The sequence below is a fragment of the Elephantulus edwardii genome, unplaced genomic scaffold, assembly GCF_000299155.1.
Source record: "Elephantulus edwardii isolate Elephantulus edwardi_28Jun2011 unplaced genomic scaffold, EleEdw1.0 scaffold00252, whole genome shotgun sequence".
Lineage (NCBI taxonomy): Eukaryota > Metazoa > Chordata > Mammalia > Macroscelidea > Macroscelididae > Elephantulus > Elephantulus edwardii.
In genome coordinates, this window is record NW_006400002.1 from 455,137 (window position 1) to 480,723 (window position 25,587).

Sequence of the window (25,587 nt, forward strand, 5' to 3'; positions counted from 1 at the left end):
AAAATCTCTGTAAATGTTTATGAAAATGAATAAAATGATAGAAAAAAAAAAGAAGCCTGACTTAATAGTGCCAATGGAGGGGAGCTCTGGTGGCCTAGTGGCAAGAAGCTACACTGCAATCCCAGAGGCGGATGGTTCGAATCCACCAGATGCTCTGCCGGGAAAGGAGGAACAATCTCCTCTTGTACCAGTCAGATCTGATCTGACGGTACACAGACACACAGACACACACACACACACACACACACACACAATAATAATAAATAAAAATAAGGGAAAAAAATAGTGCCATTGGTTTGTACCTGCTGTTTCCACATCTACAGAATAAGACAATAAGAAATCCTATTTTCCAATGATTTCTGACACAATAACCCCAAAACTGACCAAATGTACAACATAATTCAAACTGGTGAAGTCTACCATGCGTTTGAGATGTTTGTTTCCTACTGTTGCCATGACATTTCACCTCCAGAAAGAATACAAAATAAGTAAACATTATCCTTTAACTGAATTATACCATATTAGACAATAAAAGCAAAAGACAGCATGCATTACAGGGGATACACAATTTGAACAGTTACCATAGATTGCCAAAAAGGTGGTCCTCCAATCACTGCCAGCAAATGCATGATTATTATGAAGATTTGCACTTCAGTCACATCAATTCTGATTAGGTATAAAAAGCCAAAAAAGCAGAATTACTCAAAACAACCGTTAATTACTTGCAAGCTTAGCAGCATTCCTCTATCATGCACAATAGGGACAAATAAAATCTCAAATATTGTGGAAAGGGGAAAAAGAACCATCAAAAATTTGTTATGAGCAAAATCAAGATAAATCAGAGCCTTTAAATTTAATTTGATGAATTTCACAGAGCAATAAAAACCCCTCCTTTCTAAAAGAAATTTTGACTTGTTGAAGCAGGTCTGAAGCTATAGCTTAACCTTTCCCACCAAACAAAAGGGGGTGGAGGATAAAGTCTGAGTGTCAAGCAGAGGACTACAGTGCACTGCCATGAACCATGAAATCTTGAAACAAGTGTTTGGAAGTATCAGACAGTATGAATGGTAAGCTTTCACTTTTAATAACACAAATCACTGAGAAATTGCAAAATTCTAAGATATCTTCATTTAATGGCTGCTACAGTGTCTGCATGAAAAACTCACCATCGTCTTCAATTAAATTATTATTTTCACTAGGTCAACATTCCTAAGATTTCTTGAAAGAATATTCCTAAGAATTTCCTTTAGGACTGAAAATTAGCTCATAGTCATTAAAAGATAAACCTGATGCAAAAAACAGGGTAGTAGAAAGAAAAAGCCTGAGAAAAAGAATATTAGCAAAACGATTGAAGAGCAAAGCAAACCAGAAACTAATATTCTTTTCCTTCAGTCTAGCACTTTGCATACTCTTGTGTTATCATTCTCAGAATAGTGGTTCCAAATGCCTTGTGATTATGTATGCTACAGATATCTTCTTACAGAATCATATACAGGTTTTCACTGCTGTATTCTTTATAATTTCAACACTGTAAAAAAATCCCTCAATGAGGAAATGACTAGATATATTATGGTATTTTCATGAACACGGAATAGTTTGCAGTTTAAAAATGTTTTAAATAGTATAGTGTAATTTTGTGTAAAATAAAGTAATATTCTAGTTTCGTTTTACCATTTATAGAACAAATTTCTGGAATGATAATTATAAGCTAATGAAACTGGAAAATAGGAGATTAAGGAGATGAAGACTTTTTACTACTTACCGGGTTTTAAAATGCTACTTTCTTAATAAAGTGAAATTTATCTAAGAAATTAAATATTTAAAAAAGGAATTAGTCTATGAAAAGAATAGAACAATAATAAGGGGGTTCAATTCCTAGAGCAGAAGAGTCCTTAGTTCTAAAACTGATACTTAAAAAGTATCATAATATAAATATGTAACATGAATTTAAGATTTGTAACTCTCATGCCCAAAATAAATGATTGGATTGAAACAAGTCTCTTACATCTAAAAAAGAAAAAAAAGAAGGCCCGTTTTGCCTCAAGAATGTAAACAGAAGCTAACAAAGTTCCAAACATGTAGTGATGCAGTTATCTTGACAAACATAGTGATTTTTAAAAAATGGACTGAATTAGGCTAAAAAGAATCTTGTAGAGCTGACCTGGTGAGTGGTGTTGCCAATAAGGGGGATTAGACTCAGTAGCAGATTCAGGAGACTAAGCAGGTGTCAAAGATGATCGATTCTGTCTTGGGTGGAGGAGGGCAGACATCTTACAACATTTTGCAGGATATATGATGTAGCCTTTTGGAAGGGGAAGGGCCAGAAGTATAGAATTACAAAACAAAAATGGAGGGAGCCTCATGCAATTAGTCTTTTTACCTTGGGAGGAAATGGAAAAGAGAATATAAAATATCTTAACAAAATTTGGCTCCTAGAAAAGTTTTATGGAATATCTTGCTTGGTAATTTCAGAAAACAAGTTTCAAAATCATGCAGATATCGTCATTATTTTTATATTAACACTGCCTTAATGTTAGGGAAGAGGGGCAGGGAAAACTTACTTACCAGCTGGTAGTTAGCTAGGAATATATTACCCTGTTTGCTTATCTGACTTAGTGAGTACAACTGTACTGCAGAATAACCCCTCCTATTCTCACAAAGGTGAATCATGAGACGTTCCTATCACCACTCCTGGGAGTGAGGTTCTAATAATGAATTATCAATTAAAAAAGGGTGTATGTTTGAGGACATTCCCAGAAACGGAAGCTAACAGAAGCTAAGAGGGACAGAGGGCAGAAATGATTAACAATGGACAAATGAGTTAATGATTCTCACTACAAGCTGCATTTACTGTAATGCATATTGATGCTATCTATGTTGGAAGGGACTCATAGTCGGCCTTCCAGTGGGTATGCAGAGGCTGTAAACCATATGGGAGGAGACTGCCCATTTTTCTCCTGTGGAGCAGCTGGTAGGTTCAAACCAGTTGTCTTTGGGTTGGCAGTGTAACCTGGTAGGCCACCAGAACTCTCTATACTACAAATACTAAATGTAATTGTGTTGTTTTATTTTGGCTAAAAGCCTAGTGGTACAATGGTTAAAGTTCTCAGCTCCTATTTGAAAAGGCAGCAGTTTGAACACAAAAGCCATACAATGGGAGAAAAATGTGACTGGCTGTTTCTGTAAAGGATACAGAAACTTCATGGAGGCAGAAATTTTTGACACATCAGGTTCTTATGTTTTGGAATCAACTCAACAACAACAGTGGGGTATGGGTTTTTTGGGTATTAGTTTGGCTAAGAAAAGATGCATTAGGGTTAAATTAATAATGTCCAAGACTTTGACTTGTGAACTGTTACTTAAAAAAAACAAAACGACTCCAACATATTATTGAAAAAGTCTGCGGGTGAAGTTGTCTTGAATGCTACAGCAATTGCTGATAGTTCAGATTAACATCTCTAAGTGTATCTGGAATTCTAGAGATTATGTATAAACAAAGCATGGCATTCATTACATATCTTACCAAGAGAACCGTGGTTATGGTAGGGTGTTGGTGGAATGGAGCCTAGAATCAGCCTAGAAATGCAGGGTATTGCTTTGTAATTACTACTTATTTACTCTTGATAAGTGTCAAACTGAGCATGGCATGCTTATAATAATTGCTAAATAGCATTAGCCATACTGTCTAGTGAAGACAACTTTATGCCCGAGGCAAGCTAAATTACTAAAATCCGTATTACCTACCATATGACTTACAAATTACCTAAACAGAATAAAAAGAAATAGCTTGCTGAGAGATTTTAAGTAGTAGAAGAAAAAGAAAACCAAATATTGGACTAGAACAAGTTCCCTAGACCATGAAGAACTAAAATTGAAGACTTAATTTGAAAGGACAGTATAGAAAAGCATTAAAAGGAATGTCACCTCATTTAATTTAGTAAAATTTTGCAGTTAAATTAAAGGATCACTGATTGACTCTTCCTTCCAAACGAGCATAATACATTATAGAAGAAATCTGGAAACTACCGGGGAGTTAGGAACACAGGTCTTAATATTAATGTAATGGTAACTAACACTCTGCAGAGAACTGCCAGAAGTGGCATGCTGGGTTTAGAAGGGACTGTGGTACTAGGGATATTTTAGTTAATGTTGGATCTTGGCTAAAAGCAAGGAGTGTTTGTGTTTCATTGATTATGCAAAGGCGTTTGACTGTGTGGATCATTACTAATTGTGGTTAACTCTGAGAAGAATGGGATTCCCAGAACACTGGATCATACTAATGCAAAACCAACACTTGGACCAGGAGGCACTAGTCAGAACAGAGAAAGGAAACACTGCATGGTTCAAAATTGAGAAGGGTGTACGCCAAGGATGCATCCTATCTCCACACTTTTTCAATCTATATGCAGAACAGATTATCTGGGAAGCTGGGCTCTATGAGGAGAAATGTGACATCAGGATAGGAGGAAGATTCATCAACAATCTGCATTATGCAGATGACACAACCCTGCTTGCTGAAACTGAGGAGGACCTGAAGCGCTTGCTGCAGAGGGTCAAGGACTGCAGCCGCCATTATGGATTGAGGCTGAATATAAAGAAAACAAAGATTCTCACCACTGGAACAATTGGCAGCATCAGGATGGATGGTGAAGAGATTGAGATTGTTCACAGCTTTACTTTGCTTGGCTCCCCAGTCAACACTCTTGGCATCAACAACCAGGAAATTAAAAGACTTATTGCAATGGGAAAGTCTGCAGTTAGAGACCTCTTCAAAGTGCTGAAGAGCAATGATGTGACTCTGGAGACTAAGGTGCACCTGATACAGGCTATGGTCTTTGCAATCACTTGTTATGTGTCAGAGAGTTGGACAATGACTAGGGAGGACAGGAGGAGAATTGATGCCTTTGAGCTGTGGAGAAGAGTACTGAATATACCATCGACTGCTAAGAAAACAAAAAGGTTCATCCTAGAGAGGGTTAAACCAGGCTGCTCCCTGGAGGCAAGGATTCTGAAGCTTCATTTGACATACTTTAGACTTGTTGCAAAGAGGGACTGGTCCTTGGAGAGGGAACGTCATGCTTGGGCAGATGGAGGGACAGCGCAGGAGAGGAAAGCCCTTTATGAGGTAGACTGATTCAGTGGCTGGGGTAATCGGGTAGGTATGTCAGACAGTGAGGTTGGCAAAGGATAGAGCAGGGTTTAGGGCTGCTGTACATAGGGTCGCTATGAGTTGCAGGCAACCCAACGGCCCATCACATCACAACAACAGCAACAATACTCTGCCAGGCACAATAATTGTCAAATTACATTAACTTCTTTACTCTTTATAACCATCCACCCTAAAAGCCAGAAAATTTTAAAGATGAGGAAATTTAGTTAGAAAAGTTCAACTTCCCAAGGAATACAAATAGTAAATAGTAAACCTTGAAAAAAATTGTTGCTGTTAGGTGCTGGCATGTCAACTATGACTCATAGAGACCTTCTGAACAAATAATCTAAACTCTGTGCTATCCTGTGTCATTCTCACAATCTCTAGCAGGTGCAAGCCCATTATTGTAGTCAATCTACCTTGCTGAGGGTCTTCACTCTTTCTTTGACCTGTCATCTTTCCCAGCTTGATGTCTTTTTCCAAGGACTGGCCCCGCCCAACATCTCAAAAGTAGTGAGGTCAAGTTTCACCATCCTTGCTTACAAGAAGCACCTTTGTGTGTTTTCTCCAAGACAGACTTATTAGCTATTTCTATACTTTTAACATAAAGGAGCTCTCGTAGCCTAGAGGCAAGAAGGATGGACAACTTCCTCCCGATGATTAACTGCCTCAGAAAATCTGCCCGAAGGTCAGCTATGTGTCGATTCCAACTCTACAGTACACAACAACAACAACATACACTTAATATTACTAAATGTCAATACTCTTATGTTTCTATTTTTAAGGTATTTCTGTATCTTTAATATTTAGTCTAATAATCAACTAGGACAAACATGGGCCATAGTCTTTAACTTGCTATTACTTAGATAAACTATATACATTTCAAAATGGTATTTTCTATATTCTACCATAATGTTACTAAAAATCAGGAAATACATGTCACTAATATTTAGATAGTAATTGTGATATCAGTTTAAAAGCTGGCATTTCTAGCCATTACATTAGCTTTCACTGGTCTCCAACTACCTTACTTGTGGACACATGGTCTTGGTTGGAAATCATCAACAGCTATGGAACTAATATGAAGAGAAAAAGTGTTTTCCACACTATAGAGCAAGAGCCCAGTGACAGCAGTACTGGATTATGGAGAGGCTTTGCATTGCTGTGGAGAGACAGTGGCAAAGTGTTCATTTGTGCTGGCCACAGTTAAGATTTTGCTGGCAGAAGGTTGAAGGTGAAGCTGACTTATAACTGCTCTAAAGCAAACCTTACTGGATGAATTAGATTTGTGCTACTGAACTGAACAGGGACTTTTACTAATTGAGGAATTGTGTTTTTTTCTGTTTTATCTGGCTTGATACTGTTCAATAAACAGGGCTTGCATGAGGTGATATTCTTTGCCTCTACTATTCTCTAATTTATTTTCCTAATAAACTCCACTTTTGGTACTACAACTGTGAGTCAAGAATTAATACTGGACCTGAATGATTTGAAAGAGGTGCAGGAGCATGAGTGGTGGCAGGCCTGACCAAGAAGCTATTTGCTGCTATGGGTATTACTGATGGAGACAGTTAACCTTTATGAAGTGGGCAGAAGTCAGACTTGGCCACTGCCACCTCCACGTTACATCTGCTTCTATTATATTAATATATTAAATTCACTTGGAAACAATTTAGAAAAATGTTTCTAAAAGCTTATTTTCTTTTGAACTATGTTTTTTAAAAAGTACAACTATTTTATTTAAATGACCAAATTCACTAATTCTAACAAAAAAGCAACAGAAAAATCTTGCAAATCAGCTGCATGTACAAATGCAGAGAGCATATGTGGAGAAAACAGAGTATCTTGGCAAAAATATTCTTCCCCCAATGTCAGCTGCATTCACTGCTACAATATTTTAATAAAAAGGCTCTGAAGTATTTTGTTATTAAAGACAAACAAGGTGAAGGAAAGCGTGCAGATAATACTCTTAAATGAGTTATCAAAAATTACAAGTCTAGTTAACTGCAGTAAGCATAAAACTCCAGGTTTTTGGAGAAAACATAGAGCAAGAGTAAAGAAGCATTGGGAAGGGTATCTTGCATAGTGTATGTTATTTCTCTGTGGAAGGGATCATGACAACTATGTAAACATATGGGTATAGCAATGGAAAAATGGATTTAGTTTTGTTCTTGAAATGCATCAATATTTTCTAGTATTTGTCTCATTCTAAGTTTATTTTGAAATGAGTTTTTAAAAATTAATCTATTTGTTTGTTTCCAAAGTCAACATTATAACTATGAACTCTGTCTGCAATGTTTTTGTTGTTGATTCCCTTCGAGTCGAGCACGACTCACAGCAACCCTATGAACAAACGGCCTGAAGCCCCTCTATAATTATCAACATTTATCAAAGTTCATAAGAATTTCTGGAGGCATACTGTTTAGGAAGTAGATGCCACTCCATTTAATTGCCTGCAATGTATAGTGTGACCTTACGCACAGCCGCTCTGAACGCTACCCTGTCCTGAGCCAGTCTCATTAATTCTGACACATCAACCCCCATCACCCCAGTTCCTTTATCAATCCATCTCATCCGGGCTCTTCCTCTTCTGCACTGTTGCAATATATTTTTCAAATATGCTACCCAGAGGTTTACTATTTCTATCACATCAATAAAGCAATATCAACATCTTTTAAAAGTCTAGGTTTTTATTTACGAGAGAGGGACAGCAGAGGACTCAAATCCAGGAAACTTAATGTAGTCTTGTATTGCTATAATTATCAATTAGGTTTCTTCTGTACATTCCCAAACTGCCTACACTGCAAAATAAACTGAATTTAAGCTATTATTATTTTTTAAAAAATTTTATTTTATTATTTTGTGTGTGTGTACCATCAAATCAGATCTGACTGGTACAGGAGGAGATTGCACCTCCTTCTCTGGCACAGCATCTGGTAGATTCAAACTGCATACCCCCGGGATTTCAGTGCAGCTTCTTGCCACTAGGCCACCAGGGCTCCCTTAAGCTATTATTCTTATAAATACACCATTTCATATTAAAGTGTTAAGGAACCTGGACTCTCCAAATAGATTATTTATTCATTTCCTAATAAATGATGAACTTCTGAAAATCTTAAGCTCAACATTACAATTCTAATATGAAAATAAATGTCGATAGTTGTAGAGGGGCTTCAGGCCTTTTGTTCATAAGGACACAACAACAACAACAATATGAAAATAAAAAGATACATTTCTTACATTTGATCTAATATATTAAGTGGAAAAACACAAACCAACTCAAATAAAAACCAAACCAACAACAACAACAAAAAAACCAACCTCAAAACTGAAAAAAGATGATGTTTATAGCATGATTAAAGTGATAAGAAAAGCTAGGATACTTAGTTCTGAAGGGACAGCATAGAAGAAAATGTAACAAATAGAAATGAAAATAGCGCCTAGCCTTATTTTTCCAAATCACAATCATTGAAAATTCAAGCAGAAAAACTAGTAAGAGACTGTGTACAGAGCAAGCTAAAGAAATTAAGATAATAAGCAGAATTTTTGCTACATTTAAAAAAAGTCCTTTCAATTTACTACCTAAGGATACCTCTGCTTGCTTCATTTTGTTTTCAAAATATAAATACCAACAACATTCTATCTTATTGTGGAAAAAATATTTGTCTTAAAAATATGACAAAGAACAAAAAATTGTATTAGGAATAATAGGTAAATGGGAAAGACTTTTTGCAGTAATCTTCAGAAATATTAAATTTCAAACTTGTTTAATAGGGTGGATTTTTATTGCACTATTATTTTAAAAATTTGTTTTCTAATAACTTGTTTGTCTGTGAAATATCATCAGGAAAATTTTTTATTTTCATTTTTTTAATTACTCTGTGCATGACAAAGGTGCTGTCTATAGAGTTCACGCCATTGTTTATTGGCACCATGAATATTCTAGCAGTTACCGTAAAGTTCCAGAACCAAGGCCCCAGGGTTCCTGTGAGAAGCTGGCATATTATTATTATGATCTGGGACTCTGTAACATCGAATCTATGCATAGGGAAAGAAACATTTCAAAATAACTTTACTCAGAACTTTTTCTTAAGACCCCCTACTAACAAACAAAGGTAGCAAAAAAAACAGATTAAAAGGTAACAGTCTCCTTATTAAGACACCTAAAGATTCAATGATACATCACATAAAGCCATATTGGTTTCCTTAGTAGATACACATGTGTTTTGTTTTAAGATTATACTAAATAAATTATTTGTAAACTGGAAGCCAGAAACACTAGCACTAAAAATGTATGGTCAATTCTAAGTTATCTAGGAGTGGTAAATTCTACTTGGCAAATAACAATACTTAGAAATTATTTTCCTAATGCCTTTGTTGTAGTCGTTAGGTGCTGTCGAGTCAGCTCCACAAAACCCTGATCAATCCTTTGCCATCTTCACAATCTTTGTCGTGTTTATTAAACCTATTCAGCTATTGTGTTAAACTCATCTCATTGTGTCTACTTTTTCCACCGAACCTATACTTTACCAAGCATGGTATCTTCCCCTTTGGTGTCTGAATAGACCCAGAGTTCCCTGTAGATAAGAATAAGTTCCAAAAACCCAGTATAGCCTGTGTTTAAAAATTCACATATTTGTCTCCACTGTCTAAATGTCATATTCTTACTCTGCTATCTTGGTAAAGGTAGCATATATATGAGTAAGTAGGACAGAATCTAGAGTGATTTTTTGGATTTGATTAGAACAAATCAAAGTCACCATTTTTTTGGTCTTATTTCCTTAAAATTTCTAATTCAGAATCTTTGCCTTCTTTTCTCGTTCCTTAACAAGCTTTAGAATTCTCTATTAGGCTGGATAGTGGCACAGACTGTGAGGAGCCGCACTGCTAACTCAATGGGTGAACTTCTCTGGTGCTTCAAATCCTCCAGCAGCTCAAGAGGAAAATAGCTAGCAATCTGCTTCTGCAAAGATTTAGCCTAGGAAATGCTATGGGGCTGTTGTATTCTATCCTAAATTGACTAAATTCGATGTCCCAAATTGATTCAACATCATATAGTAAGAAACACACACCTTTGATACTGCAGCACAGCTTCTTACCACTAGCCACCAGATCCATCACTCATTTTAATTATAGTGATGCTTCCTATTAGGTCTTCCTGCTTCAGGCACAGGTCACTTCAATTCACTCTCCATAATGTTGCCAAACTGTATCATAAGGACAATTCTAAGACTGGCAAATAGGAAGCTTTGAATTCACATCCTTCCTCCAAAGACTATTTTCTATTTCTCTATTTCCACAGTTTCATCCTCTTTCCTCCTTAAGTTCCTATGCATATGACCTGGTGCTGCTTTACTTGGAAGGAAAAGAGAATGAATTAAGGCTGGATGATGAATAGGCTTTCAAAATAAGAACTTGAATTTTAACTGGTAAGATCAAGTAAACTAAGTGAAATTCAGACACTATAAATTCTACTATTTTTGAAAATAATATCAAAAATTAAAACTGAAGGGCACTCTGGTGGCCTAGTGGCAAGAAACTGTGCTGCAATTCCAAAGGCATGCATTTTGAGGCCACCAGCAGCTCCGTGGGAGAGGGATGGGTAATCTCCTCCTGTGCCATTAACTGCTCCTGAAAACCCTCTAAATGGTCAGCTATGGGTTGGTTCTGACTCTATGGTACACAACAACCAAAAATAAAACTGAGTTAGGGAGGACCAAGTGATCTTAGAAGTCTATCCTTAGAAGTCTATTACTTTTGTGGTTTTAATTAGAGAAAGACCATAAAAAAGTTATGATATACTGAGAAAAAAAATCTGCATATACTTTTAGTTATTGGGTTTTTTGGTGTGGAGATTAGAAATTTTTAGTATTTTCTGAGCATGCACAATTTTATAAACTACTGATATATACACACTGGTATACGCAGAGTATCAGTTTTTAAGTGGATACTCTTACTATAATTTTTAATAAGCATATCACATTGAGATGTGCCTTAAACATATTCCTCAAATTCTTACTTTGAAATATTCTCTTAATTCATCTACTGCTGAACATTTTAAATTCTATTAAGTTCAGCTAAAGTCAGCTGATCTGAACTTAAGAGTGAACAGCTCAATTTCTATGCATTCTGCTTGTTCAAGAACTAGAAAACTAAGTTTACCAGCAATTTAAAATTTATAAATTAATGATTACTCTTCTTTGGAGAGTAGGTTAAGATGTTCCCCTATTATCTGCCAGCAGAAAATTCCATTTTAACATTATATGGGACACAGTGTTTTCTCAAGTCCTTTCCTCTTTTAAGTCTATACCATTACAAAAAGAAAAGAAAAAAAAAAGAACTTGAGTTATATAAATAGGATCTGTAATAGTGAATTAAATATTGGCCAACATCCTTTTACTTTAAACCAAGCCTATGTTATCTGTGAATATTTATGGAAAAATTCTGATTCTCATTCAAAAAAAGTGCATTTCATTTAATTAGCTATAAACTAATGCTGTACTCATGCCACAAAATTATCAAGGGTTTAAAAAGTATTTTTTTAGATTAAACAAATAATGTGAAAGAATAAAATCTACTATTAACCATGTATGTTAAAGAGGAGAGTTGCCCTTTGCTCTTGGAAAATATTTTTCCTAAAAATGCATTTTTGTATGTCAAAATAAAACATGGTATTAGGGTAAACTACCCAGGGGGGAAAAGAGGATTTCACCATGAGAGACTAATGGAGATGAGAAGGGGGATCCTTTATGAACTGCCTTAAAATTATTAGTTGAAAGCCCTGCTATTTCCTTTGAAAAAGTATGATAGAGGGACATATAGCAATGATTATTATGCAATAGCTATAATAATGAGTTCAATAATAATTAATTTCCTAAAGTAATTTAGTTATTCAACAATCCAACAAGTATTCAAATATCTATTATCAACATTTTTCATATTAAAATGAGAAAACAAAGACATTATTGTTACTTACATTCCAAATCGCAAAGTTCCAGAGACATATGTTTGCCAGTGTGCACAATAGAACATGAATGTCCCAGCAAAACAGCAAAAAAACATCCAATCAGGGTTTGTGCCCAGTTGTACCGCAATGCAAGTTCCAAGAACCACAAAAACTGTTGGGGGGGGGGGGTGTTGGGGGAAAAACGACATAAAATCACAATGAAACTAAACAACCTGAACAGCAAACCTTTGCTGAGCTAGACATGATTTTAGATGAGGCAAAGAATTGTGCCATGAATGTACAATCTACTCTAATATCTACAGCAACAGAAAATTAGATATAATCCTAGCATTATCTTTTTACCTGGTAATTTTCATCTTTCGTTTCACTAAACCACTTAGTGGAATTGAAGGTCTTGAAAAAAAACTAAAATACTTTAGCTCGTTGGGGCTGTTTTGTAGTTCCTCAGTGGTAATATGAGCAACAAAAATGTTCTAAGACAGAAAGCCAGAAGAAAGAAAAAGGGTACAGATAATCCACAAAAGGGCCTACTCCTTCCCTAGGTTATCATCTCAGTTCTAATTTATTTTTTTAAAACACACACACACACACACACACACACACACACACACACACACAAGCAGAACCCAAAAAAACCCCAAACAAACTAAAAAATACAAAAAATAACCCATTGCCACTGAGTCAGAAACAACCCTGAGACTGTAAATAACACAGAAAGAGAATGCCCATCTTTCTCTTGCAAACCCACTTGGACATTCTGAGTGACAAGACCTCCTATAAACTTTTCAAACTCAAACTACAGTACAAATACTACTGTTTCTTGAAATAAAAAGTAGGGTTATCTGTTACTCTACATTCATCTAATAAAATGATGACAGACTTTCAAGATACCAAACTTAGCCTTTACTCAGTGGTAGTGTTGTTTTTCTTCATTTGAATGAACACTTAGTTACATCTCTTTACTATATGAAACTGCCACCTGGATATTGAGAATAATTTTAACATCACCTACATCTTCAAACCTGAGTTTAGGAGGTAAAACTATCAAGGAGTACTGCTCCTGTTTATAAATATAATGGAGAAAATTCTGGTCAGAAAGGCTAATTAGATAGCATCATTTAGTTTCTCGATCTTTTTCCTCTAAAACATATAAATATGTTCTTTTAAAACCTTGCCAATAGTGCAGGTAAAAACATACCACTAGCATCAAAACATATTGCCAGCACTTCTGTGTAGTTTTTAAAGTCTTTTTGATCCAAGTACATTACAGTTGTACTGTCTTTATAACATAATTTAAAATGCTTACAACAGTCACTGAAGTCTTAAGATTACAAATAACTAGTCTCCTACTATTGTGTTTAAGATTTTGAAAACATAAAGATGGCAAAAAGGCATTTAGTATTAAAGATAACGTAAACAGATATGAACTAAATTCCTAAATTCTTTCAATAACGAACAAAAGCTAAACAGGTTTTAACAAGCGCTGACATTCAATACAAAGCTACTTATTCTCATAACTATTATAACACCACAAACTTCATTATTTATTTTAATTATTATATCAATTTCTTTCATCATTTAATAATCATTAATAAAAAAAAAAATCAATAGTACCTGTTGATAGTGAATCACAACCATGATCAAAAAGTTCTCCCAAAGGAGAGCTACTATTGGTTCTTCTGGCTTGTTTCCCATCTATAGCGTCCAAAGACTGGTAAATGAAAAGGCCACATGCACAAGCAATATATGCCCACAAAGGTGCCTGTGAAATATCAGAAAAGATTATGATCAGACAAAATTATGAAGGACATTAGCGATCACATTTAGTTAACCTATTTTTACCTGCAAGTATTTTCTATACTCTAGAAAAGTACAACGGCTAAAAGATATGCAAGAGAAGATTCAAAGACTGCTTAAAAGAGAATTAAATTCTCTGCCTTGTGAGTGTAGAAGCTAGAGATTAGATTAAGAAATAGCTATAGGATTCCTCCATTTATAGTTTGAGTACAGTATTTCTTATTCATTTCAGGACATTAATAAGTATCGTAAAGGAAAAGAAAAAGAAATTCATGCAAAGTTCATGTGCAAAACAATGAGTTAAACAGATTTCTGTATTAAAGGACTTCTTCCATTCCTTAAAACTGCTAATATCTATTGTGATTTTCCAAAAAGGAAGACAAAATACACTTTCATTTCCCTAATTTATTTGAGCATTGTATAGATTTTATTTTACTGGGGTTTTGGTGAAAGTCACGTTCCCACTTAATTCAAAATTGTTCAATGACATCAGCGTTTCAACAATCATAAAATATGCTTTGTGGATTCCATTTCCAGTACGCTAGTTTCCCTGCCACCTTATCTCCTCATCTTTGCATCTGAGTAACTGTTTACCTTTTGACCAAAAGGTAAACTGATTAGCTTCTAAGTAGAGCCCCAATCTTATTACGAGTATCAACTCTGTGTGCTACTCTGCCGTTTCACTAAAGAGTGATTTCAGGAGACAGACTCAGTTCTAGGTTTAGTGTGTCACAAGTCAACAGTTTCAGGGAATTCATTAACTTATTGTTCTCTATTGTCCTGTGGGTTTTTTTTTATTAAAAAATAAGACTTTGAGTTCTGCTTCATAATTTGTCCTTGTTCTATCTAGCACCATACACTTAGTCATTACATATTGACATAATTATATTCCAAGGACCAGATTTTATGCAAGAGCATTAAAAATGAAAGATGACAAAACAGAGGATCACAAGCGGAAAATAACATCATTACATTACTGCCAGACTGTATCATTATACAACTGCCAAATGGCTGAGAATCATGGCCGTCAAGATGACACATATTCATAACTATAGCCATCATAGTCAATGTTACTGTCCTCTCACACCACAGTATTCATTACTGGGCTATGTGGATGTTTCTAAATCGTTTGAGCAATCAAGTGTAAGCTGATTAACTGTATCTGATCTTGTTTACAATCAGCTTGGGTGGGAAGCCTATCATATGCTATTTCCTGAAATACAAAAACCTGTTAAACTTTGTTACAATTAGGGAAAATGATTGAGGGTAAGATGGATAGGTTCACAAGCAAAAAATGAGGAAGCTCATACTTTTTGTTTATCATCCTTGGAATTTTTCCATTATTTTCCCCCTTTTCTTTTTAGTATCAGTAAGGTTTAACTGGATAGTAAAATTATGGGCCAATAATTTGCCATGTACTTTTCATTTTGTCTATATTAAAATAAACTCAAGTTATTTTTAGAGAGTTAAATCAAGAGCATTAAGATCTGAAATGTAAGTAAAAAATGAAATGACCTATAAGACAAGAATTAATTCCTAAGATCATATTCCAAAAAGTTATACTTAAATCATCCATTTAAAGCCAATAATAACTTCTTTTTTGGTCTTACTTGGCAATGTCAACTTAACTATTGCTGCTGTTGTTAGGTGTCATCAAGTTAAGCATGGCTCACAGTGACCCTATGAACAACAATAGATCTGAACACTGTCCTATCCTTACAATCTCTGACATACTTGAGCTCAGTGCTGCTCTCCCTGTGTCAATCCTCCTGGTCGTGGTCTTCCTTCTCTTTTGCCGTCCTTCCACCTTCCCAAGCATGATGTCCCTTCTCCAATGATGTCCCTGCCTTTCTTAGCAACATGTCCAAAGTATGTGAGATGAAATTTAATCATCTTTGCTTCCAAGGATCACTCTGGCTGCACATTTTTCAAAACCGATCTGTTTTTTTTCTTTTGGAAGTCCATGGGATATTTAGTATTATTCTCTAACACCACAGTTTAAAGGCTTCAATTATTATTCTGTCATCCTTATTCACTGTCCAGTTCTCAGATGCACAGAAAGTGACTGAATAAGGTGCACCTTAGTCCTCAAACTAACACTGTTGCTCCTCAATAATTTGGAGAAATCCTAGACTGCAGACTTTCTCAGTGCAATATGTCTCCTGATCTGAATGCTAATACCAAGTATACGGATTGTGGATCCAAGCAAGATGAAGTCATTGACAGTTTCAATCTCTTCTAAATTTATTATCTATATTTATATTGCCTATAAAGCCAGTGGTAAGAATTACTGTTTTCTTAACATTGAGATGCAATCCATACTAAAAGCTATGATCTTTGATCTTCTGAAACAAACGCCTCAAGTCCTCTTCACTTTCAGCAAGTGAGGTTGTATTATCTTTGTAACAAAAGTTACTGATGAATCTTCCTCCAATCCTGATGCCACATTCTTCTTCAGAGTCCAGATTCTCGAATAATTTGTAGGATACATATTGAACAGGTATGGAGAAAAGGATACAACCTGATACACACACTTTTCCGAATTGTAAACCATGCAGTATTCCCTTGCTTTGTTTGCGCAACAGCCTCTTGGTCTAGGTATAGGTTTCACATGAAAACAATTATGTGTTGTGGTATTCGCAATTTTCTCAAAGTTAGCCATCATTTATTATGACCTACAGAGTCAAATACCTTTGCATTGTCAACAAAGCACAAACAGACATTCTTCTGGTATTCTTTATTTGCAGCCTGGATCCATCTGACATCAGCAACGATACCCCGGTACCATGACCCTTTTAAATCTAGCTTGAACTTCTGTCAATTCTCTGTGTATGTACTATTCTTAACTGTATTATGCAACTTAACTGTAGGCAATATATAGCAAGCAATAAGACAATTCCAAATAATCACTGGTTTTAGAAGTCAGTCATAGAGTATACTACAAAACACACAAGATAATTGTAATTTAATGCTTGTAACAACACAAAATAAGACTTAAAAAGAGAATTAAAGTGTGACTTAAGGAATCTGTAAGACTTACTCAAGATACCAGAGTTAAAAATAATATATCATGGAAGAGAGCCATGACCTATTTTGATGCATATTTTGAGCCTGACAAGGACTTTTACTATGCGGTTATAAACAAATCCAGGTGTATCCTTTGTTAGATACTATTGTCCAGCAGAGAACACCAACTATCAGCACAATCATCTCATCTTGATTTTTCCCCAACAATATTTTTTAAAAGTTTTATCTGTGATCAGGCTAGTTCCCATTTGAGAAGTCTTTCCAGTTTGATTAATTCTAGGCTACTCCAGTAATTCAAACCAGTTCAGAGAAAAGGCTTCTTCTTGTTGTTGTTATGTGCCATTGAGTAAGTGCTTTAAGTCTTCTTTACTTTCTGCAAACACAGTTATGTCATCTGCAGCATAATGTACATTGTTGATGAGTCTTCCTCCAATCGTGATGACGCATTCTTCACAACAGTAAACGAAACCATAAATAGCACAGCAAGTCCATTTTGAATTGCTCTCTCTGTAGCACAGAAAACCAGGAGGTAGTGGTATCCACAAAGCTGAAAATGTCACATCTCCTTCCTGGTCCTTCACACCCAATCCCCTACCAACTCTTCAGTGGGTGGTAGGCTTATCAGCAAATCAAAGTCCTAAAAGATTGGTCCATTTGCTTCATTTAAAGGTCTTTCGCAGTTAAATTCTGGGAGCTTCCCAATCTAAGGGGCCCATTTTCTGGCATTATATTATATGATGTCCCCCCACATTCTTAAGGTTTTCACTGGCTAATTGTTTTAGAAGTAGATCAACATACTCTTCTTCCTAATCTATCTTGTGTACAAGTACCAAAAATATGACCATGAGTCTACTCCACATAAATTTAAAAAACCCTAAAAATAGGTTTGAGGCATTGAATACTAATGATAAGATTGAGTGTGGGATGACATTTAGGATATCATCCATGAAGAAAGCAAAAGGTCATTTACATATATATATATATATATATATATATATATATATATATATTTATATGGATGGATGGTGAAGAGATTGAGATTGTTCACAGCTTTAGTTTGCTTGGCTCCACAATCAACACTCTCGGCACCAGTAGCCAGGAAATGAAAAGAAGTATTTCAATGGGAAAGTCTGCTGTTAGGGACCTCTCCAAAGTACTGAAGAGCAATGGCGTCTCTCTGGAGACTAAGGTGTGTCTGATACAGGCCACGGTCTTTGCTATCACTTGTTATGCATCAGAGAGTTGGACAGTGACTAAGGAGGATAGAAGGAGAATTAATTGATTCCTTTGAGCTGTGGTGCTGGAGCGGAGTATTAAGGATACCATGCACTGCTAGGAAAACAAACAGATTCATCCTGGAAAGGGTTAAGCTGGGTGACTCCCTGGAGGCAAGGATTCTGGGGCTTCGTCTGATATACTTTGGACATGTTATAAGGAGGGACCCGTCCTTGGAGAGGGACATCAAGCTTGGTAGGGTGGAGGGACAGCGCAGGAGAGGAAGGCCCTGTATGAGGTGGATTGATTCAGTGACTGAGGTAATCGGAATGGGTTTATTCGAGACAGTGCAATTGGTACAGGACAGAGCCAAGTTTAGAGCTGTTGTACATAGGGTCGCTATGAGTCACAAGCGACTTGATGGCACATAACAACAACATATATTTATGACAACAATCTAAATATTGCAGGGTGGGCTGAAGGAGAGAGGGCAGGGGGAAAATGTCAGTCAATAATGAAAAAACTATCTTATTAGAAAAAGATCGTTACAAAGAGAGAAAAAAAGAAGACTAAAATGGATGTCAGAAACACTGAAAATATCACTAGAGCACTAAGAAGTCAAAATGAAGAAATACCAAAGTAAGAGATGAACAGAACAAAAAGAAGCTCAAGAAGACAAAGGAAAGTATTATAACGAAATGTGCAAAAAGCTGGAGTTAGAAAATGGGGAAGAACTTGCTGGGCATTTCTCAAACTGAAAGAACCAAAAAACAAATTCAAGTCTCAAGTTGCAATACTGGAGGATGCTATGGGCAAAATCTTGAATGATGCAGGAAGCATTAAAAAAAGATGGAAGGAATATACAGAGTCACTATAGGAAAGATTGCAGTGGGCAGAAGTAGTCCTGAATATCCTCCCTAGTCTACATAAAGAAATTCAGAAGGCAGTTACTTGGCCAACTGACTGGAAGAGATCCACATTTGTTCCCATTCCCAAGAAAGGTGATCCAATGGAATGTGGAAATTATTGAACAATAACCTTAGTATCACACGCAAATAAAATCTTGTTGAAAATTATTTCAGAAAACACTTAGAACAATATATCAACCAAGAACCACCAGAAGTTAAGCCTGGATTTAGAAGAGGCGTTGTATCAGGGATATTACTACTAATGAATCTTGGTTGAAAGCAGAGAATACTACAGGAATGCCCTTATTTTACTGACTATGCAAAGGCATTGTGTAGCTTATACATATTATGGCTAACACTGTGAAGAATGAAAATATCAAAACACAGATTGTGCTCATGAGAAACCTAGCCCTAGTGTGCAAACACAGCAGGGGAATATTTCATGGTTTAAAATCAAGAAAAAAGTGTATCAGGGCTGTATACTCCTTCTCCATGCCTATTCAATTTGAATAATGAGCACATTATTGGAAAAGCTGGACTCTATGAAGAAGAATGTGGCACCAGGATCAGAGGAAAATTCATCAACAAACTATGTTATGAAGATGACACAACCTTGCTTGCTTAAAGTGAAAAGGACTTGAAACAGTTGCTGTAGAAGATCAAAGACTAAAGTGTTCAATAGAAATTATATTTCAACATCAAGGGGTAAATATCCTTACCACTGGGCCAATGGACATCATGACATCAAGGGGTAAATATCCTTACCACTGGGCCAATGGACATCATGACATCAAGGGGTAAATATCCTTACTACTGGGCCAATGGACATCATGACATCAAGGGGTAAATATCCTTACCACTGGGCCAATGGACATCATGACTGATGGAGAAAAGACATGCTACATTGCGAAAATGTGCTGTCAAGGACCCATCTGAAGTTGTAATGAGCAATGATGTCAGGTTAAAAACTATGGTGAAACTGATTCAAGCCATGGTCTTTTCAATGACTTGCTTTGCATATGAAAGTTGGACAATGAATTAGGGTAACAGAAGAACAATCAATGCCACTGAACTGTGGTACTGGAGAAGAACACTGATTATCCCATAGACTGCCAAAAGAGGAAAAAAGTGTGTCTTGGGCAATCTGCAACCAGGGTGCTCTTTAGAGAAGAGAATGATGAAGCTTCATCTTATATACATATGGCATGTTGCTAACAACAACATGCCCTTGAAACTAACAGTCCTTGAAAAGGAGATAAGGTTCGGAAAGATAGTCAATAAATGAGAGGAAGACCCTCAGAAAGGTGTATTGTCACTGTGACTGGGGCTCAAGTGTATCAGAGATGATGACAATGGCACAAAATAAGGCAAGGTTCAGATATATTGTTCACAGGGTTGCAGACTCGATGGCACCGAATAATAATCTGTCTTAGTCTGAAGGCTCTGCTGAAACCTGAAATTTGTCCACCGTGCATCACTCTCCTGTTGTTGTTGTTACATGCCATCAAGTTGCTTGCAACTCATAACGACCCTATGTACAATAGCCCTAAATTCTGCTCTGTCCTGTGCCAATCACAATGTCTCTGACACTCCCATCCTGATTACCCCAGTCACTGAATCAATCCACCTCATAGAGGGCCTTCCCCTCCTGTGCCAGCCCTCCACCCTCTCAAGCATGATGTCCTTCTCCAAGGACTGGTCTCTCCTTACAACATGTCCAAAGTCTGTTAGACAGAGCCTCAGAATCCTTGCCTCCAAGGAGCCACCTGGTTGAACCCTTTCCAAGACGAATCTGTTTGTTTTCCTAGCAGTCCATGGTACCCTTAATACTCTGCTCCAGCACCACAGCTCAAAGGCATAAATTTTCCTTCTATCCTCCTTGGTCACTGTCCAACTCTCTAATGCATAAAAAGTAACTGCAAAGACCATGGCCTGTATCAGATGCACTTTAGTCTCCAGAGAGACACCATTGCTCTTCAGTACTTTGGAGAGGTCCCTAATAGCAGATTTTCCCATGGCAATACGCCTTTTAATTTCCTGGCTACTGGTGCCAAGAGTGTTGACTGTGGAGCCAAGCAAACTAAAGCTGTGAACAATTTCAATCTCTTCACCATTCATCCTGATGCTGCCAATTGGTCCAGTGGTGAGAATCTTTGTCTTGACATTGAGCCTCAATCCATACTGGAGGCTGCAGTCCTTGACCCTCTGCAGCAAGTGCTTCAGGTCCTAGTATTTGAAATACTGGTGGTATAACTTTGAGAATCAAAGAAAAATGCAAATCATTATAGTCTGCCAAACCGATAAGATGTAGATGTGGCACCATAGAGTGCTAGATGGTACTTATTTTATCTCAAATGAGAAATCATATGCTTCTAGGTCAAGATGGAGCTCTGCCTTTCATGGACTCATTTGCATATCCTGGGCTACTCCAGAACTGACTGTGAAAATGAAGAATGGAATAGCAATGGGCAACTGAAGAATCACCAAAGTAAGAAGACCTCTAGGACAGAGATACATTAAAGACAATGGGATAAAGACTTAGATTCTGAATGTTCTTGAGTAGAGGAAAAAAGTGAGTTAGCTGACTGGGTTGGACAGAAACAAGTTAGATGTAATTATGTAACATAAATTAAATTATATCAAGCTAACATGTGCCCATTATGATTCCATATGGTTCAGCGTTACTTTCAATCCCTTTAGTTGAGGGTCACCTTCTTGAGTCTTGGATACCTGAGGTTGTTGACCATTATGATTAATAAACATAAAAAAAATGTACCTAATACTTATATTTTTAAAGGAAATCTTAAGACCAAAGAAATAAACATCAAATTACCCTTTTGATCAAGGGCTCCATTTTTGGGTTTTGTTTTAAATAATGGACAGAGAAAGTAACAGGACTCCTGTATGGTGGAAATTATGAAATCCTTGGCTATTAAACCTAAATGCTAGTAGATTAAATCTACCCAGAGATACCCTAGAAGAAAGGCCTGGTGATCTATTTCCAAATGGCAGAAAACTCATGGAAAACATAGTTTCACTCTAAAACATACGGGGCTGTCATGAGTTAACATCTACTCAACAGCAAACAGCAATTAGTCTGATTCTAGTTTACAGATTTGGTTATAGCCGCACACAGGTTCGAATTTGAGAAAGTTCATAGAGAGAAAGGCCATAATTAAAATCAAGTTTTCTTAATTAAGTCAGAGCACGAAGTGGAATAGGAAATGTATTATAGACTTTTATCCTGTATCTCCTTTGCTTTGTTAGAATAACAGAGATACAGCTAAGGTCATACCAGTCTACTTCCATAAAGATTTGCAGCCTTGAAAAGCCTAAGTTCCACTATTGTAGAGGGTAAAAATGAGCTGGAATCAACTTGTCAGCAATAGACTAAATTTTTTTGTTTGTTTATCAACCACATGTTCACAACAAGAGAAAACAGATATTCAATCATTCTCAATGGGATGAAGAGAAAAACACTTTTGAGAAAAGTCTTTTATAGCTACTTCAAATACCAAAGATTTTTCTCATGTTAAACTTTGTCAAGTACCAGGGAGCTCTGGTGGCCTGGGGAGAGAGCATTTGTATTGCCAACCCAAAGGCAAGTGGTCAGAATTCACTAGCTGCTTCTCAGAAGACAGATGGGAAATCTCCTATGTGATTTATGGCCTCTGAAACCCACTGTAAGGTCAGTTATAAATCGGTTCCAACTCAACAGCAATAACTGAGTGAAGGATTTGGATGTTACAAAAAAAAAAAAAAAAGATAAACTCTTTTAAAGAATACTGATTTCCGTCTGCCCCTTCTCTTTTAAAGGCAACAGCTAATCCCTGGTATTTATTTATCTATTAGGATGAGAGTTTACCCTTTACTTCTTAGCAACAGTATACATGAGATTTTCAAAAAGATGTCATATCATGTTCCCTTTAGCTAAAATGATCCACAATCCCAACTAAACTGCTCTTATACCTAACAAATGCTAACATGCATTTAGATACTAATTCTTACCTGTTCTGTAGCTGTAGGGCAGTAGAAGACTAATAAAACTGTTGTACAGATATTTATTGACAGTCCGATGATGGTGATGAGATTTGGGGCAATCCAGGAGGGAACTCTACCAACTAGCCATTCCCAATATCCTTGCATTAAGGGTTCAAGTAGGGATCGTCCGGCACTCTGATATCTGTGTTCTTCTAGCCGCTTTAGTTGGTGTCTTGACAACGGAGGTGTAGGTAACTGAAACAATTTATTTAATACACATCCTGTAGTACTCATATGCCCAAAGCCCACGGGGGACTCTGTGTGAGAATCCCCACATCGTTTCCTTGTTGAGCGATGCCCACTCATGGATCTTGGTTTTCCTTTAGCTGGAGACAGTAATTTATCTTAAGGATTATAGCTTTTGCTGGTTGGTCTTTATCTGTAAAAAGAAAATATATTTTTCAGTCACTATGTATATATTATATAATCAACACTTAAAAAACTCCCAACAAACAATAAAATAACACATCAAATTACCAATAGACTTAGAAATGTCAACTAGGAATCAGAAAATCTGGGATTTTGGAGCTCTGGTGGCCTACTAAGCTGCACTGCAATCCAGATCTAGTTAATACATTACTAGTGTGATCCAAAAGAAGTTATATAACTTCACTTTTAGATGATAATATCAGGTAAAGGTTAAAAAAAAATAGTAGTACTACCTGAGGTTGACCATTTAATAAAGTAAAAAATGCACCTAATCCTTTTACATGTATAGTTAAACATAGATAACAACATACATGTATTGGAATGAGAATACAGAACTTTTCCAGTCAGTTGGCCAGCAGCTTTCTTCCAAATTTCCTAGCATAGTGAGCACGTCCAAGTAGTTCATCAATTCTCAGAGCCTTTAGAACAACCCAGGTGCTCATTAGAAGTAAGGATGGTGAAACTCTGATACTTTACAGGTATGTTGTCAGGAAGGGCCAGGCCTTGGAAAAAGACATTACACTGAAAAGGCAGAGGGTCAGAGAAAGAAAGACCCACAATCAGAAGGAATGACACAGTGGATTGGAGCATGACAGGTTCAGATCTGCTGTCCATAGTGTCTATTTGAGACAGTCAACTGACAGCCCATAACAACAGCATGCATATATATATATATATATATCAAAGAGCTCTGGTGGTATAAAGCAGAACATGTCAGAGTGCTAAAATGAAAGACAGCAGGTTGAATCTATTAGCTGCTTTGTAAAAGATGGGTAGTCTCCTCCTATAAAGACTTACAAACTAAGAAACCCAATGGAAAGTCTCTATGAGTTGGAAATAGATTTTCCAGCAGCGGATTTTAGATATGTAATGTGAAACCTATACTTGGACCAGGAGGCAGTTGTCAGAATGGAGCAAGGAAACATTGCATGGTTCAAAATTGGGAAGGGCGTACGCCAGGGATGTGTCCTATCTCTATACCTTTTCAACATATATGCAGAACAGATTATCTGAGAGGTTGGACTGTATGAAGATGAATGTGCATTACGATTGGTGAAGAGTCATCAACAATCTGCATTATGCAGATGATACAACCCTGCTTGCTGAAACTGAGGACCTGAGGAACTTGTTGCAGACGGTCAAGGACTACAGCCTTCAATATGGATTGAAGCTCAACATCAAGAAAACAAAGATTCTCACCACTGAGCCAACTGGCAGCATCATGATAGATGGTGAAGAGATCAAGATTATTAACAGCTTTAGTTTGCTTGGCTCCACAATCAACACTGTTAGCACCAGCAGCCAAGAAATTAAAAGATGTATTGCACTGGTAAAGTCTGCTGTTAGGGACCTCTCCAAAGTACTGAGGAGCAATGGTGTCACTCTGGAGACTAAAGTGCACCCAATACAGGCCACAGTCTTTGCAATCACTTGCTATGCATCAGAGAGTTAGACAATGACTAGAGAGGAAAGAAGGAGAATTGATGTCTTTGAGGTGTGGTGTTGGAGAAGAGTATTGACTATACCAGGGACTGCTAAGAAAATGAACAGGTTCATCCTGGAGAGGGTTAAATCAGGCTGCTCCTTAGAGGCAAGGATTCTGAGGCTTCGTTAGACATACTTTGGACACGTTGCAAGGAGGGACCAGTCCTTGGGGAAAGATGTCATGCTTGGGATTGTGGAGGGACAGTGCAGGAGAGGAAGACCCTAAATGAGAAGGATTGATTCAGTCACTGGGGTAATGTGGGTAGGAGTGTCAGAGACACTGAGGTTGGCACAGGATAGGGCAGGGTTTAGGGCTGTTGTACATAGGGTTGCTATGAGTCACAGGTGACTCAAAAGCACACAAAAACAACATTATTAGAATAGCCTAATGAACTGAAAAATAAACAATATATGTAATGAATGTTAATAAAACACAATGAATTTAATCCTTGAAATATTTTTACTTTACAAAACATTAACAATAATATAATTGTTATAGGTTAAAAAGCTTAAGATAGGCGAGCACATTTTCACGATTAATAGAGTTTTATATCTATTATTCAGAATGG

The 25,587-nt window shown here is 36.7% G+C and overlaps 1 protein-coding gene across 1 annotated transcript in view; it reads right to left on the bottom strand.

Annotated features, from left to right (window-relative positions):
• The window catches only part of CEPT1 (choline/ethanolamine phosphotransferase 1), a 44,906-nt gene extending 21,421 nt beyond the window's left edge, over positions 1-23,485 (bottom strand). Inside the window, exons 1-4 of the mRNA XM_006899292.1 lie at positions 23,072-23,485; positions 13,731-13,878; positions 12,126-12,267; positions 582-666 (exon numbers count right to left, since the gene is read on the bottom strand). Of these exons, the coding sequence (XP_006899354.1) occupies positions 582-666; positions 12,126-12,267; positions 13,731-13,878; positions 23,072-23,410 (714 nt within the window). The 5' untranslated portion in view covers positions 23,411-23,485. The remainder of the gene's footprint in view (positions 1-581; positions 667-12,125; positions 12,268-13,730; positions 13,879-23,071) is intronic.
• Positions 23,486-25,587: the final 2,102 nt, after the last annotated feature.